The following is a 16,187-nucleotide window of genomic DNA, read 5'->3' as shown; positions in this document are numbered from 1 at the left end:
CTTATGCTTACAATCAGATTGTTGTTGGGAATGGTTGTAATATAAGATTTTAAAAATGGGGTTCCTGCTTCATTTTTTATAATATTGGTGGTAGCACTGGAGTGTCTGGTTGGATTTTTGTGCTATGTTTAAGGTTTTTGAGATACTAGATGACATGAATTCAGAAGAGAAGAGTTGCTTAGGGAAGACAGAGTTTCACAGCAAAGATAGAGAAAGAGGATAAAAGTCTAACAATATGGGGTGCAGGCCCCCATCAGTAAGCTCCTCTGAGACAACATGAAGACAGGCAGTTTCATGTGCTTTGGGCTGTAACATAACACAACTCTTTTGGTGATGGTAGAGATCATGGGCTTGAGGAGGCATATGTGAAATGACTGGGAAGACATGAGCCCTGATATAACCCCAGCCAGGAAGGTGTGATGTATTTCCAACATGAGCTGGTTAGCACTTTCAGTAAAGGACACTTACACTGAACTCTTAAGACTTATCTTTATTATGAAAGTGTTTTCAAAGTAAAATGATCCTCATAATAATGATTGCTTCCAGAGATCAAGAATGAATAATTATATTTTCATATAAAAATCAGCAAAACACAATAACAATACATGAAATAATTCTAATTGGCTAACAGTACATCATTCCATTTCTGACAGAGATGCTCAAGCACTGAATTGTCCTAAGAAAACAAGTAAGGTTTCTGCTACTTATCCTATTTTTCACTGAAAATTGAAAAAAAAAATCAAATCCAAAAACTAACCACCACCCTCTTCCATGACAACAAATGGCTGTGGAGGTAAATGACTATTATGTGGGCAGAGTTGATGACAATATCAAGCAAGGAGCTGAGGGGCTTTAGGAAACTTTGGGAAATCAAACTTGATTTCCCAAAATTTAATGTTTAAATTAATGAAGCTCTAAGATAAAGTTCCAGAATCATCACATAACTGCTCCTATTACAGAGCTAATTTTTTTTTTTTTTTTTTTTTTTTTTGTCAGCTCATCTTTGAAACTCCTTCGCTTTTTAAGGGCAGCTTTACAACGAGTTTAAAACAATTGCTGCAGATAAAAAGGACAAAAAAAAAAAAAAAAAAAAAGGAATAAAATCTGATTTTCACCTGACATAGAAACCACACTACCAGCCACTGTTCCCTGGTTTCCAGGCCACACAACTGACCTGGGAAACCTAGCTCTCATGGACCTGTGTTATGGAAGCATGCACTCATGTGCACCATACTTTTCTTTTGAGAAAAATGGGACCAGGCAGGAGGAGGGGTGAGTATATAGTCGATGCAAAGGCTATTTAAAAATCAAAAGCAGAACAGTGACAACCTCTTGGCTTTCTTTTATGGAGAGTTCCAGAAGGTTGAAAGGAACGTGAGTAAATGAGATCAACAAGACAGATTTAGGCTAACTTCCTGGGCAATCCTGAGAATGCCCAGTTTTGGGGAGACATCTGGATGAAAAGACTTTTGAAGTTTCTTTGACACAGGGTCTCCTGTGTGCCCATTTGGTAGTGCATTTCTTTCAAAGGCTTTGGGTTGAAATTAAGTTGGAACTACTTGGAAAGGACCAAGGTTCTCCTTTGGATGTCTGCAGAGCTCATTAACAATATTTGTGATGCTTTAATGTTCTCCAATACAATTTTCTCCATGAAAAGCAGCATCAGGTATGCTACCTCTAAATAATTTATTAGAGGAGTTGAAATAGCAGAGTGGACAGGGCTCCTCAGTACCCTCTGAGCATTCCCTAGGGGTGGGAGGTGCTGTGCACACAAAGGAAAATCCTAGGGACCTTCTCTGGCCTATCACTAGGAAGAGGTAAAAGGTGGCAAAAGAACTAGTGCTAATTACTGCACAGCAATCTGAGAATGGCACAGTTTCATTCCAAGAGAGACCTCAACTGATTCTGGGGACATCTTTATTTAAGAAAAATATCTTGCTGCCTTTTCTCCAAGAACTGTGATTAGCTGGTACAGTGGTGCACACACCTGTAATCCCAGGGGCTCAGGAGGCTGAGGCAGGAAGATCTCAAGTTCAAAGCCAGTCTCAGTAAAAGTGAGGTGCTAAGCAACTCAGTGAGACTCTGTCTCTAAATAAAATACAAAATAGGGCTGGAAATGTGGCTCAGTGGTTGAGTGCCCCTAAATTCAATCCCTGGTACCTCCCCTGCCAAAATAAAGAACTGGGATTAATGAACTGCTTGTGATTATTTCTTCTGAGTCCAGCTAGATAGCAAGGGCAACACAACTAGAGCTCCCTGCATCTTTTTGCAAACAAGTTACTTAAACCTGAAAGTGCCATGTGATCATTTCTCATCAGGCTGAGTTAGATCTGATTTGATTTTTTTTTTTTTTTTTTTCTTATTGGGATGTTAGGAACATTTCTGGGCTATTATTATTTAACTACAAAGTAGAAAGCAGTCAAAGATAAGGAAATTAGCAAGCTTATTAGAACCTTAAGAACTCAAATATCACATGAAATGTAAACATTTAACCTTTTATTTCCAAATAATTTCTTGAAATCTCTCTGGATATATTGACACCATCACACAGACTGATAAAACCTTTGGAATTATTCCATCTACTTTTTATACTTCAAATTAAGAAATACTCAAATATGCAGGCAACTTTGGCATTGATGTTTCTAAGATAGGGACAAAATTAACTACTAATACAAAATCATGAATAGACAGGGGTCATCATGAGCAGGCATAAATTTCTCTCTGAAGAGCTTTTTAGCAAAGACTTAGGAAGCTGAAATGAAGTTCCGCTTTTTACTAAGCCCAAGCAATATGATATTTAAATACAAAGTAGAAGATTCAGATCCTTTCTACCTAAGAAGAAGGAATTCAATTTGCTCAAATTCAAACTCTATCAAATATATTCATATGTTGCTTAACAACAGAGACACGTTCTAATAAGCGTGTCAGCAGGCAATTTCAATATTACACATACATCAGAGTATTCTTACATAAACCTAGATAGTACAGCCTACGCACTGAGGCTATATTATAATTTTATGGGCTCCCAGTCATATATGTGGCTCATCATTGACCAAAATGTTACCACATGGTGCATGACTGTATTCAGTGGAAAGTTTGGCAACAGAACTGGACGTTTTGAGGTTCACTTGCCATTTTGACTAAAGATGACTTGATCTGATCTTGCTCTTGCCTACCTTTTCTGCCTCATTCATTTTTGTCAGATACTGTGGCATTTTCTGATGGAAGCTCAGGACACCATCTGTGTGACAGCCCACCAGGAGTAGGATGTTAATAAAACCTGGGGCAAATGGCAATCATCTGCATTTTTACAACAAACACTTGAATAACCCCAAATACTGATAGTTGCTCCTCTACTCTTTCAATATCCATAGGACTAAATTTGGAAATGTGAACTGTATTTGGCTTCTGTGTGACCTCAGGCACTCTATGACCTATATTTCACCATGTATGGCCCTGTTGCAAAGATAATGAATGGGTTCTACTACTCTCAGCTGTGTAGGGAGCAAGACCAAAGGAGAAGAGTGTACATGGTGGATGATTTTTATGACAATAATATGGATAAAGATGAATTCGTAATATTTTGGTTTTATCAGTTTTTGGAGAAACATACATATACATACAACAAATCACAGACTTTTATATCATGTATTAACCCGAGGCCAAATTCTACTTGATTTTCTACTTTTCACCCCACTAAGAGATCTAGAAAAGCTATTACATTGGAGATTAAAATATTACTTTTTCTAGAGTCCTTTCTACATACTCCTTGGTACCTGGGGAAGGTCTGAATGTGACCAGGAGAAAGGAGACATCACCACAGGCTAATTAACGAGAAACAACACTTTCACTAACCTACAGCTGAATTTACAAAATACACCTCCAAAAACTATGGCCTGGCACAGGTGAATAAGATACCTTGCGTAGTGTTCTTTCAAGCCTTATCAGGCCAACATAGGAGAGCAGTGAACAGAGATACATTTTGTACACATAGAAAGTCTACCCATTCCATTTTAATTAGTCAAAAGAACAATTTGCCCTAACATATATATTATATATATACATATTATATACACATAATATGTATATATATAATCTATAGACATGTGGAAGACTGTGTTAAATTGATCCAATCAGTCAGAAAGACTGAGTGTCCCCAGTCCTCCTTGTAAGTTACTTCTGAGAAAAACAAAAGATTGTTTAGATTTGCCTTTGCTAAGGACAGGAATCAATTTACTTCATCTTATGCATCTCTTCTAAATCTTTAATCTACAAGCCGATCCTGACACCATTCTCCTGTGCTGAAGTGTGTCATATGGTTCGAACTGGGACATGTGGTGGTTTTTGAGTTCATTCCATCCATGCAGAGGACTTTCCCAGACACTAAAGTCAGGTGAATATGTTCCATGCCTTGGTTGATTAGAAACTTCCACCTTCCCAAAATTCAGCTACATTACACCTGATCTTACTTCTTATAAACTGCTTTTGAGCAGGTATTTTGATGACTAAGTAATTTAGGTGTTTTATGACTGGTCTTATAATCTCAACCATCCACAAATTACACTCCTAGACATTTGTCTGTCCCATAAAATTAAATGACAAGGCTCCACAAGCAGAATGAGTTCACTGTTCCTATACAAACAGACATACTTCCAAGCCTCTTCAGTTATTACTATGGACCATGCCACAAACATATGGTATTGTAAGGGGAAGATCTAATATTACAGTGAGAGGTTTTGGGGAATATCCTTTTAGCTACAGATTCACAAGGTGCAAATGTGGGCACAAAGATTTAAGTTTTTCAAAAAATCGAGTTAGATGTGAATGGTCCTGAGCAACGGACATGCACTCTCTAGGTTTTGCTGTTGTCTTCACAGTGCTCTGATTCTCTCATTCATATTACTGAATTTTTGCTTGGGTTCCTGTTTTAGGTGATGACTTTTTTGATTTGTAAAATAAGTATTTATGATCCCATTGTATTCCCTCTTATTAAAATTTAGAAGAAAAGAGATAAAATCTTTGGTTTACGTGTATGATTTGTTATCCATAAACAAATAACACTGCTGTAGAGGATGCTTATGAAGACTTATAATTCAGTAATTTTCCTCATCACTCATATTGCCATTGTCCAATTAGACTTTCTGTCGTCTTTCTGGGAATATCTCCATGTGAATAAAATTCTTGGAAATAAATAAGTCTTCAAAGAAGCAAATAAAAAGGACTTGGAGTGCAACACTGCCCAGTTTCTAGAAACAAGAAAGTCGTTGTGGGTTAAGGAGAAAAGTAAAGGGCCAGTCTTCCCTTGGCTTCATTTTGCCTGGCAAAATAAAAACATCAAGTCAGATACCAGAAAGGCTTTTCCATGAGAGCTGATTGTAAGAAAGTGCTTTGCATTGGAAGTGGCCCTTACCAACTCTTGAAAGACTCCTTTTTCTGTCCCCAAATACACTTGGCTTCTTTTCTCCTGAGGTGACAGAAGACTGTGCTAATCACAAGGGCAGTGGCAAAACCTGGTTGAAATCAGTTGCTCTCTTCATTACATCCAGAACACTGAACAAATTCCCAGGGTTAACAGTGATTTCTTTATTTGTAACCATGAGCTTAAGGAGACATCTTCCTTCTGCGTCAGAGCCTTCACCTCACCACAGAGAGTAAAAAACTGTAAACTACAAGGCTAAAGCTCAAATGGTCACAACACTCAGTGAAGAAATCTTGGCTGCGTGCACAAGAAATGAAGTCTATTTCAAAGCTATGTGATGCAAATTCAAAAAAAGTCCCCCAATAACATCTTGTTTAACTTGAAGTGCTAAGTGACCATGACGAGTGACAATTTAAAAACTTAGTTCATCCTTTATACTTTACACTGGAGAATGGTCACCAAGCTGTATAGGCAACTTCAAAATGGGTAGAGTAACACAAAGAAAGCAAACCTATTTGTAGTTCTTGGATAATTTTGCACTGGATTTTGCTTGTGCTAAGTAACAAACTAAGCTGAGGCTCACAGCACACTGGACTACAGCAAGAGAGAAGGGTAGAAGCAGATGGAGCATCTCCTTCACTGTCATGAACCCGGAGAGTAAAAGGAGTGAGGAAACCCTTTTTTGTCCACAGATTTACAAACAAATACAAAAAATAAATAATATTCTAAGACATTACAAATGCAAATACTGTTCCCTTGTGTCAATTACATACAGCATGCCTACATATAGAGAATGATATTTCTTCTTCATTCACAAACAGGACATATGGCAGTGCACTATTCAAAATGCTTTGATAATCCTAATTTTTGTTTCTGGTGCTGAGATATTATGAAAGGAACTGCATTTGCAACTTATTAAATACTTCCAGGAGCAAACAGTTCACTTTGTTCGGGATGTAGAGTTTCGAGTAATTAATCATCCATGGAGCAAGGACCGGTCAGGAGATACCCATTGGTACCACCGGTCCCATTGGTAGTTGTAGCGTGGGGGTTCTTTCCCGGAGGTTCCGAGTCCTCCTCATCTGAGCTAGACTCAATATCACTTCGATCATCCTTGGACACCTGTAGACACAAGAAGGTGACTGTAACCAGCTTCTAAGAAACCTGTTGAAATGACATGTTCAGAAGCACATATAATCATCTATGAAGGTAAACTGATCCAAATGTTAAAAAAACAAAGAGGATAAGAACATTGCCATAGTAATACATTCTCTCTCACTGGAGAGATACAATTTGAGTGACAAAGTCAGTTATAAAGAAAAGTAGGTGCATTTAAGAATCACAAGGTTGAACTTGCTGATCTCTTTATAGTATCTTTGGATATGGAAAACATGAATCCTGCTCTTACTCAAAAGTGGCTTACTATACTATGGAATGGCACCACAGAAACTGGGTACAAATGAATCAATTTACTTTCTAATGACTTCTTTTCCTAGAGAATTATTTAAAGTCAGCTCTCAATTAACCACAACTAATAGAAATACTCACTAGTTCAGATCATTATAAAAAAATCATTCCCATTTGGTTTTGTAATACACTGTTTGATGATCTAATCTGCTTTTCTGTCTGCTAATATTAGCAATTTTGTTTTATACATCACATAACAACTAATGGCATCAGAAGCCATTTTAAGAACATTCTAGGTGAGTCTAGCTTATGCTATTTCCAGGGAAAAATTCACTGCCCAGATCCTCAAGAATTGACCAATTTCTTGAATCAGTAGTGCCAGTTTCTTCAATCGATTAAGACATAAATCTGTATGCTACCATAAAGGATGAAAAAAATCCTACTATCTAGCAAGGAAGTTATTTGGAGGAAATTAAGGAAATACTGTATTGTTTTTAAAACTAAAGAGCTTGAAACTCCTATTCCATAAATCTAAATTATGGTCAGCATTTTCCCCCAGATCTTAATATCTTTAAATAACTGAGCCTAGTTCACTTAATTTTTAAGTGGGGTGGCCAAAGGGACCTCTTGGTGTAGCTTCACAGAATTTTCCTAAACTGGCATCCTGCAATTTTCTAGGGGTTGGGTCGGGGAGACTGCAGCATCTCTGGTAGGTATTTCAGAATTAACTGGGGCTTTTTAACATCATATCTTCTACTGTGCCATCACCACACCAACCTGAGAACCCTGGAATCTACCACCTGGGGAGCCACCATTACTGTGAGAGAATGTCATCTCTCATGGTTGAGGAGGGGACAGGAGAAAGTAAATGCTGAGAACTACTGCTCCATTCCAACCAGTGGTGGAGTAAGTATCAAACAAATGAACCTCACTCTGGTGCCCCTGGAGATGACACTGAACTCACACAGACCACTCTAAAAGAACTCAGATACTGAGACACCAACATGACGGAGAAGATACCAGCTTTAAAAACATGGGTCACAGAGACGGCATCATTGTAGATCTCCATTATGTTTTTAAGTCCATTAGTCATAAATTAAGCTGCTAGTAGAAAATTCCAGTTGCAGAGAGTGATGAATTTACATTTGCATGCCTAGTAAGATTATTTTTAATTGCATTTGGAAAAATCTACACTTATGTTACCTTCAAAGGAAGGACAATTTAGATATAATAAGGAATAGAAATCAGAGGGAAGAGGATACATCTGGTGGAAACAGCAATGCAATAAAGACATATATCATTTAATCCAGCCCCTTTGCATCTTTTGTTATTATCATGCTGACGGTATTGTGCATGTTGATTTAATCTGTATCCAAATGAGCATAAGGATATTTTTAGGCTGGGTGTATGTGCCTGTAATTCCAGCAGCTTGGGAGGCTGAGGCAGGAGGATTGTGAGTTCAAAGCCAGCCTCAACAACTTAGCAAGGTCTTAAGTTGCTGAGACCCTGTCTCTAAATAAAAAATAAAAAGGACTGGTGATATGTGACTCAGTTGTCCCAGGGTTCAATTCCCCATACTAAAAAAAAAAAAAAAAAAAAAAGAAAAGAAAAAGAAAAAAGAATATTTTTAATAGAACTACATGTTCATTTTAAAGTGTAAGATGTCACAGGAATACATAAACTTAAATTTCTAAACAATTAATTGATCAAAAAAAATATTTTGGGCTTACGTGGGAACTGGCTTCACTGTACATGACTAGATGCCTTGACTCCCCTGGTGGAGGGGCCAGCTCTGTGAGGCTTCATGAAGCCAAGGGGCCCAAGGGCTGCCTGTGGCTGTGCAGATCTGGCAGACAGCTGATGCCCAGGCCTCTGTTCTGCAAGACTTTGATCCTCTCCCCAACTCTTCAACTAGTTTTATTTCTCCTACTTCACTTTGGTCTATTTCTGTGTTTTGGCCAACATGTTAAACACCAATGAAAGAAATTCCTCTCCTCCCCTGTTGGATCATGCAAAATTTAACAGACTGCAGGCTCACACCATAGGGCACTGCCAGAGCTGTTCCTAGAGTCCTTTGTAGCTGATGGAAACCATGCCTCACATGAAGCCCTGAGTGAGTGCTAACAGATGAGACAGACAATATGCATGAAACAAAAGCATTCAGGGGTCCCTGCAACAGGTATGTGGCACCCAGGTAAGGGAAAGAGAAAGTATGAGAAACTTACATGTAAAGGGTTCCACTTCCCAGCCTTCCAGGATGGCAGGAGGAAGAGAACAAACAATGAAGTAAGAAAATGTCATAGAGAACAATCTGGAAAAGTTACTGTTTTACACAAAGGGGCTGAGGCTCAAGAAACTTTAAGGAAGCGTTAAGCAAGTCAGCCTCATGAGTCCACTTGCAATCAAAGAGATTTAACTAAATGTTGCTGGACAAGTAAATCATGAATATATTTATTTTTCAATTTGGGAGATATTTTTTTAAATTGGCATACTGCACCAAGTAACTCTTCTCAAAAAAGGAAAGAAATTATCAAATTTCTGTTCCATATAAATATAGTCAGAGAAGGACCAAGGGAGACAGAGAAGAAGAGAAAGGACACAACAAATAATATATCATCATTAAAACTAAACCTGCACATGTAGATCACTGGGCATCAACATTAAAGCAATATAAAGACTTCAAAAGTGAATTAAAAGGGAAAAATAATTTAGTTTATATTTTTATGTGGCTTTGCTCAAATTGAAGACATGACATAGATTTCAATGAAATCTGAAATAATAGTTGTTTCAGAGAACAAAACAAACCAACCTACAAAATTTTCTGGGACATATCAGAAGTGAATTTTAGCTTACCTTGCCTTTTGAAACAGCTTTGCAAGCTATTTTTACAATCAGGTAAGACCAGAAGCAGTTCAACCCTTGTATTAGCAACAGCAGGAGGTTAAAAACCCACCAGGAAGGGTAAGGTCCAACGATCTCCCAGCTCTCAAATAATGTGGTGTTTAACACCCTAAGAAGAAGAAGAAGAAAGTGATTACTGAACTTCGCATTTCACTTTGCTCTCCAAGGAACCCTGGTGACATCTCGGAAGCACAAGGCCAACAACTCCCCAAACCACTCCCTTCCAGGAAAGATGGTCTGAAGGCCGAGCAGGTCCTTGGAAGAGTTGTTGCCTGGAGCACTGGCCGGGTGGTTTGGTTTGCATTGTAATTCTAGCTCCAATACTGTACTTTTCCCTGTTCACTTTTTACAAAATTGTGGCACGATACATTAACATGAAATTTACCATCTTAACTATTCTTAAGTGACATTCAGTGGCATTAAGTCAGTTCCCCTTGTGGTGTCATGGTCACCCCATCTATCATCACAACCCTTCATCTTGCAAAATTGAGAGTCTTGCAAAACTGATAACCCCCGGCCCCCAGCAGCCAACCACCGTTCTACTTGCCATCTCTGTGAACCTGCCATCTCTGGGTGCCACACTGCAGGTGAATGGAATCACATAATCGCTGTCATTTTGTGACTGGCTTATTCACTTAGCATAATGACCTCGAGGTTCACCCGAGTTTCAGCCAGCATCAAGATTTCCTTCCTTTTCAAGGCCGAGTTATGTGTATATGCTACATTTTGCTTACCCATTTGTCTGTCAGTAGACACTTGGTTGCTTCCACCTTTTGGCTAAACAATGCTGCTAAGGCAGGGGTGTACAATATCTCTTTTATTGTGCGTATCTTGGGTAAAAGCCCAGAAGTAGAATTGCTGGGTCATTTGATTTCCCTTTCACTGTTGTCACCATTTCTTCCATTCATTTTCACTCTTGTTGGATGCAATTCTACATCTACCTACTTGTTAAAAGACCTGCATGGTTTTTAAAGTTGCTCTTGGTCCTTCAGTAAGTATAATACCACTCAATAATATTAAGAAAAAAAATTAATCCCAGAAACATGAGTTCAATGCAAACTGCTTGCCACACACTGTGGAAATTAAGGTATGTGGGGGATCAAGGCTTATACCTAGTGTGTGGGGGCAACTAGAGGACCCTTAATTTTGCAAGTCTGGGAATTTTCCTGGGAAAGAATTGACAATTGAAAGACATCATTTTAAAGTGAGGTCTTAAGTATTCAGAGGATTTTTTTTAGACAAAAATTATTAGAGCATAATGAAGTGTTAAGTTTTAAGAGTGTGTAGGAGCATTATATGAGTTAGGGGACATTATTTGAAGTAGCTGGCACTCTATCATCCACCAGCATCCCTCGATGGAGCAGCCACTGGAGCAGACACATGGGGCCAGCCCTAGAGCCTGCTCGGGTCTCTGTCTGTGTCTACTGCCACGTCCCTAGAAGATAACTTACGTCTTCTGACCTATACTGCTGCCCAGAGCAGCATGGCGCTCACATAATTTTGGAATTGCTTTTTCCCCTGCTCTGTTCCTCAGCAGTCATAGGGCTGGTTCAGAGATCTCAGGATGGTCACAAGAAAACTCATCTAAGCACATTTTACCCCTGCACTGCAACACATCACTGGGACCAATCTGATGCTATAGGATGGGCAAGGTGGAGGACACTGCTGGCTGAGGGGGTTGGACCAGAAGCTCTCAAATCTACGACATGGACCACTCATACAAGAACCGAAGGCAATACAGAGAATTCCAACCTAAGAAACGGTGTGATGAGGGCTTAGAGAGAGGTTAAGGAAAGTACTTCATGGAGTCATGAAACACAAAGAGCCCTGAGGCAACTGGGATAAGAGGTCAAGAAAAAAAGGAAGAAAAATGCACATAAACAGGTTCCTTGCCCTCAATTTCAGCAACCCCATTTATAGATTAAAATAAGATTAACCGTTTATTTTTAATCCTGCTATACGTTATACTAGTCATCTCTAAAGAACAATGCATAACAAACATATGTCCCTAAATGATAAACAATAGTATGGAATTAAACTTGACAATTTGCTAAAATATAGTAATGCATGATAGACTAGTATTCACTCAGAGGAAGGACTTATATTAAATTAATATAACTTTCATATCCATTGGTCAAATCAGTACAACTTAATTATTTCAATTGCCCCAAAGATACTTGGTAATGTTAAATTCTCCACTCTTGATGTTTAAAAATTAGAACTCAAAGGACTATGATTTTTAATTATTTCATACCAGTATATTAATAAACTCCAGAGTTACTTCCTTTGAAATCAAGAACAAACCATGGACAGCCAGTTTAGCCATTATTATTTAGCAGTATCCTAGAAGTTCTGGTCATAGAGTATGGCAGGAAATGAAAGACTTCATTTCAAATAAAATGTCTATAAACATTTTTAAAACAGCAAATGATTAACATATCCCCTAACACAGAATGGCTAATAAATGTTTTCATTCTAATTTCAGAAATTGTGAAGTCAAAGTATCAAATATGTTTCAAGAGTTTCTAATGCTAGAGGAAAATTCATGGTATCAAACTTAACTCCATGAAATACATGTGAAGAGAGAGAGAGAGAGAGAGAGAGAGAGAGAGAGAGAGAGAGAGAGAGAGAGAGAGAGAGAGAGAGAAATAATTAGAAAAAAATATAAGCCATTTGTGAAAAGGGGTACATTAGGAAAATGCCCATAATGCTGCCTTGATTATTGTATAAGAGGCAGTGATTCCTTTAAATGCCAGCTTGCAGGCCAGGGGACAAAAGAGCTAAACAAGGCTCAACTTGTGCAATGTGGGAACACCAGCACACCTTACACTTTTATCTCTGACACCTTGCAAAGCACCTAGAAGTAACGTATTTGCTAGCCATGTTTGTTGACTGAATGTGTGTCTGCTTATCCAACAATCCAATAAATAAATATGTGCAAGAAAGCTCTGAAATAACAACTTTATTTCAAAACTAGCTGTTTCTTGACATATAACTATACATTTTGATGTCCAGAAAGAACTTGGTTTCATTTGAATGGAAAGTGGTCACATACAATAGCAACAGTGATTGCATTGTGCTATTCATTATTAAAGGCTTGGGTGGATTATAAGCTGAGATCCTTTTTCACCATTATGAATCCAGGACAGATGCTACTGCTTGGCTTAATTTGAACAGGGTGTCAAAGCAGCTGCAGGCAATAAGGCATTCATATTCATTCTGAAATGCTGCATCAGAATTCATCAGCTTGGCCATGACAGTCAGTGGCACCTCTAAGATGTCACAGAATTTCTTTGAAAATCGCTTTGGCTGCTTGCAGTAACACTTGGGAAAATACGCTCACTACACTGCATAGATGTATCTCTCAGTGAAAAGGTAGGTAAGAAAAATATTAGGAATTTCCACTGTGGAGGGAGAACATTGACACCAGGACTCTGCAAAACAGTAAAGCCAGAATGTTTAGAAACCTTACAACTATTACAATGGTGACTTATAGGATTTTTACCCTTGGATTTGGGGCCAGGAGTATGTACTTTAATGATGCCATGATAAATCTCTGGTGGCAGAGTTCAAAATGGCAGTCATCTCTGAGGGAGGACTGAGGGGAACAAGGGGAATGAGGCTGCTGGGATGCTGGAAACTTCCATATCTTGATCTAGGTATGAGTACATGGATTATATACATGTGAAGAAATATAAATGTAAAATGTATCAAGCACCAGGCTACATTCTGAAGGTTCATGCTCTCTACTGCATGTGTGACCCATACCTCAATAGACTAAAATGGAAGAAAGCACTCTGTGGGCCAAACAAAATACTTGTACACTGTCGGCTTGCAACTTATTAGCTCAAATTATTACTATAATATCAGTGCCACCCCCACTAGAATTTGTGATCAACATAATGATTCTAAGAAAATATATCATTTTTGTTTCCTAAATAATAATTATATTACAGTGTCAAACCTCTACTGCAGCTTTACTGGAGTCATACAGAATCTGGAGGCAGACCATTTTTCTTTCTCTTCACGTTAGGCTTCACATAACCACGAGATGGCGCACCACCCATGCACAAAGCAAGCTCAACGGGACCTGTTCTGCCAGAACATTTTGCCAGGGGGGAGCCCCAGCACAGAAACCACTTGATCTCCAGATTATGTCATCCCTTCTAAAAATCCCATCAACTAATGGGATGAAGGAGCTCCAGGCTGAGACTTTTGCTCCCTGCATGACTCTTGGCAGAAATGGATACCTGCTGGGCAAGGCTGAGCTCAAGCAATTCACTGGTGATGTGCAGATACATTACTTTCCACCCCAGTAACTTAGTCTTAGTGGGTTATTTTAACAGCTGCCTAATGAATCATAAGAATTTAATTTGGCTATGCCCTAGAGTTAGTTTTATTCATTCTCACCTTTTGTGAATTCATCTTAGATTTGATTATCACAGAAATATTATACAGGAGTTGTGGCAGTAGGATGCATACATTCATGCAGAAGAGTTTACAACCTCTTGTTAAACAAAGAAAACAGAGTAGTCTCAGTTTTATATGTAATTTAAGGCTGTATTCATTTGCATTCTAAGCAGCGGTGTGACTTAAATCATTCTCCCTTCCCCTGAAGGACTGGGACTCAAGAAGTTTCATAATATCAAAACGCAGCATGAAAAGATCTCCATTTCTCATTCAGAAAAGCCAGCTCCGATGCTTAATTTCATTCATTCTTATTGCATTTTCCAAGTTAGAGTTTAATTCTGCTGTGGTTTATAAAGCTGGATGAACATTCTCCCTCTCAGCACCATACATCTTTTAAAATACTGGCGATACACAGAGTGGTAATTGAGATATTAAAGAGAGCCCAGGTGGTTTCAGTGTGTGAATGAGTTACAGGTAGATGTTCTTGATGAGGTCATGGCAGGTGACCAAAGCTTTGCCTCTGTCCTTTTCCCCTACCAGAGTTCTGTCTGAGCTTGAGGTGAATGTTCTATTTTAAAACCCCACAATAATTAGACTCACATCAAGTATCCAAAGACAGCCAAGCTTTCTTCAGGAGCAGGGAGTCAGAGTTAGGAATTGTTCTGAGGAGCGGTACCTAATGCCAGTGAGGAAACCTTGAAAAATAAAACATGCTTTGCAGTCAAGGTTAGACTGTCTTTACTTCAGAGCTTTTGAATGGTTTTGTCATTATTGCCCCAGATTTCAATATATTTCCTCATGTGTGTGCATTTGACCTATGCACAACATAAATAAAAAGTAGATTCTACTCGGAGATTGTCGATAATCTATTAGCATGTTTGCCCATTGTAAAGCACATGCTAATAGAAATGCATTTAAAATTACACTAAAGAGAAATCATGGGCACTTAAAATCTGGAAGTCAGGTAACCAATTCGTTATTACAAGGAAACCTTGTGTACAGTTTCTTGAATAAAGACTCTAGGCCTCAATTACATCTTGGTCAAGGGTTGGTCAGTATAGATTGCTACGAGGCTGAAAGGCATCTTTGCAGTTTGCTGGCTTTCAGTAAGCTTGGATTCTGCACAACACTGGTGTCCTTAGTGTGTTCCCTGTTGGGGAGGACAGTGTCTGGGTAATTTGTGGGTTGGTGCCTAATTCTCCTGAATAATAGTTTCACTTACCTATTAGTCTGTGGCAAACATAGAAGTGATTTTTCTATCCCTGACAGGAATCTGAACCTGAACGTGGCAAACTCTTTCATTTAGAAATGGACATATTAGTTCTGTCTGAATCCCTATCCCAATCAAGCATGGGTCCTATTAGTGTTAGTTCTAGTCAAAGCCCCACCAGACCTACTAATCGGTCTCTGATCACGGCAAGTTTGTAACTGGTGACTTCCTGGTTGGGGCAGAGGTTTTTCTCAAAATGAGTCACTGGCCTCTTGGTGCCCATTTGCTGTCTGCCTATGTTCCTAACCCCTCCCTGCCTGGTCTCCTTTCTATGCTCCTTGTCTCCTAGCCTGAGTCATCCTAGCCAGGGCTGTGTCTTTCAAATATGTCCTGATTCCAGCAGGCTTGTTTTCTGCCCTCTGCCTACATTTTTTGTTGCCTATGGTCTGGTAAACAAACTTTTGCCTGGTTCCCACAACTGTCCTTTATTGAGCAGTTAATAGATGTTAAGCACCATGCCAAATATGTTAGATACATTATTTCATTTTGTCCTTCCAACATTCCTATGAGATTCCCATATAGTATTAATCTTGATACTAGTTAATATCTATTAAAAGTAAATAATATTAATCTTTAACTGTTAACTTATTAGGATTTATATAGTAATTCATTTAATCCTCATGAAATAAGCCCTGTGGGAAAAATTCTACCCCCACCTCCCCAAACATAGGGGGTACACTGTTGATATTCCTATTTTTCAGATGAGGAAACTGAAGCACAGAGAGTATAAATAACATCCCCAAGGTCAAAGATAGTAGGTAGGCAGGGTGGGGGTGAGGA

The 16,187-nt window shown here is 38.7% G+C and overlaps 1 protein-coding gene across 3 annotated transcripts in view; it reads right to left on the bottom strand.

Annotated features, from left to right (window-relative positions):
- Positions 1–475: 475 nt before the first annotated feature.
- Positions 476–16,187, bottom strand: part of CERS6 (ceramide synthase 6) — a 270,735-nt gene continuing 255,023 nt past the window's right edge. The window contains exons 9-12 of one of the 3 annotated variants that reach the window (XR_013762562.1): positions 9,680–9,836; positions 9,052–9,075; positions 4,075–6,541; positions 476–4,039 (exon numbers count right to left, since the gene is read on the bottom strand). Coding sequence is in view for 2 of the 3 variants with exons in the window: in XM_079131867.1 (XP_078987993.1) it covers positions 6,392–6,541; positions 9,052–9,075; positions 9,680–9,836 (331 nt within the window). In the remaining variant the exon portion in view is untranslated. Of the gene's footprint in view, positions 6,542–9,051; positions 9,076–9,679; positions 9,837–16,187 lie in introns of all 3 variants that reach the window. The other 2 variants (XM_079131867.1, XM_079131868.1) reach the window with 2 other exon arrangements.

Source organism: Sciurus vulgaris (assembly GCF_902686455.1).
Source record: "Sciurus vulgaris genome assembly, chromosome: 3".
NCBI lineage: Eukaryota > Metazoa > Chordata > Mammalia > Rodentia > Sciuridae > Sciurus > Sciurus vulgaris.
This window is presented reverse-complemented; position numbering and strand designations above follow the sequence as displayed.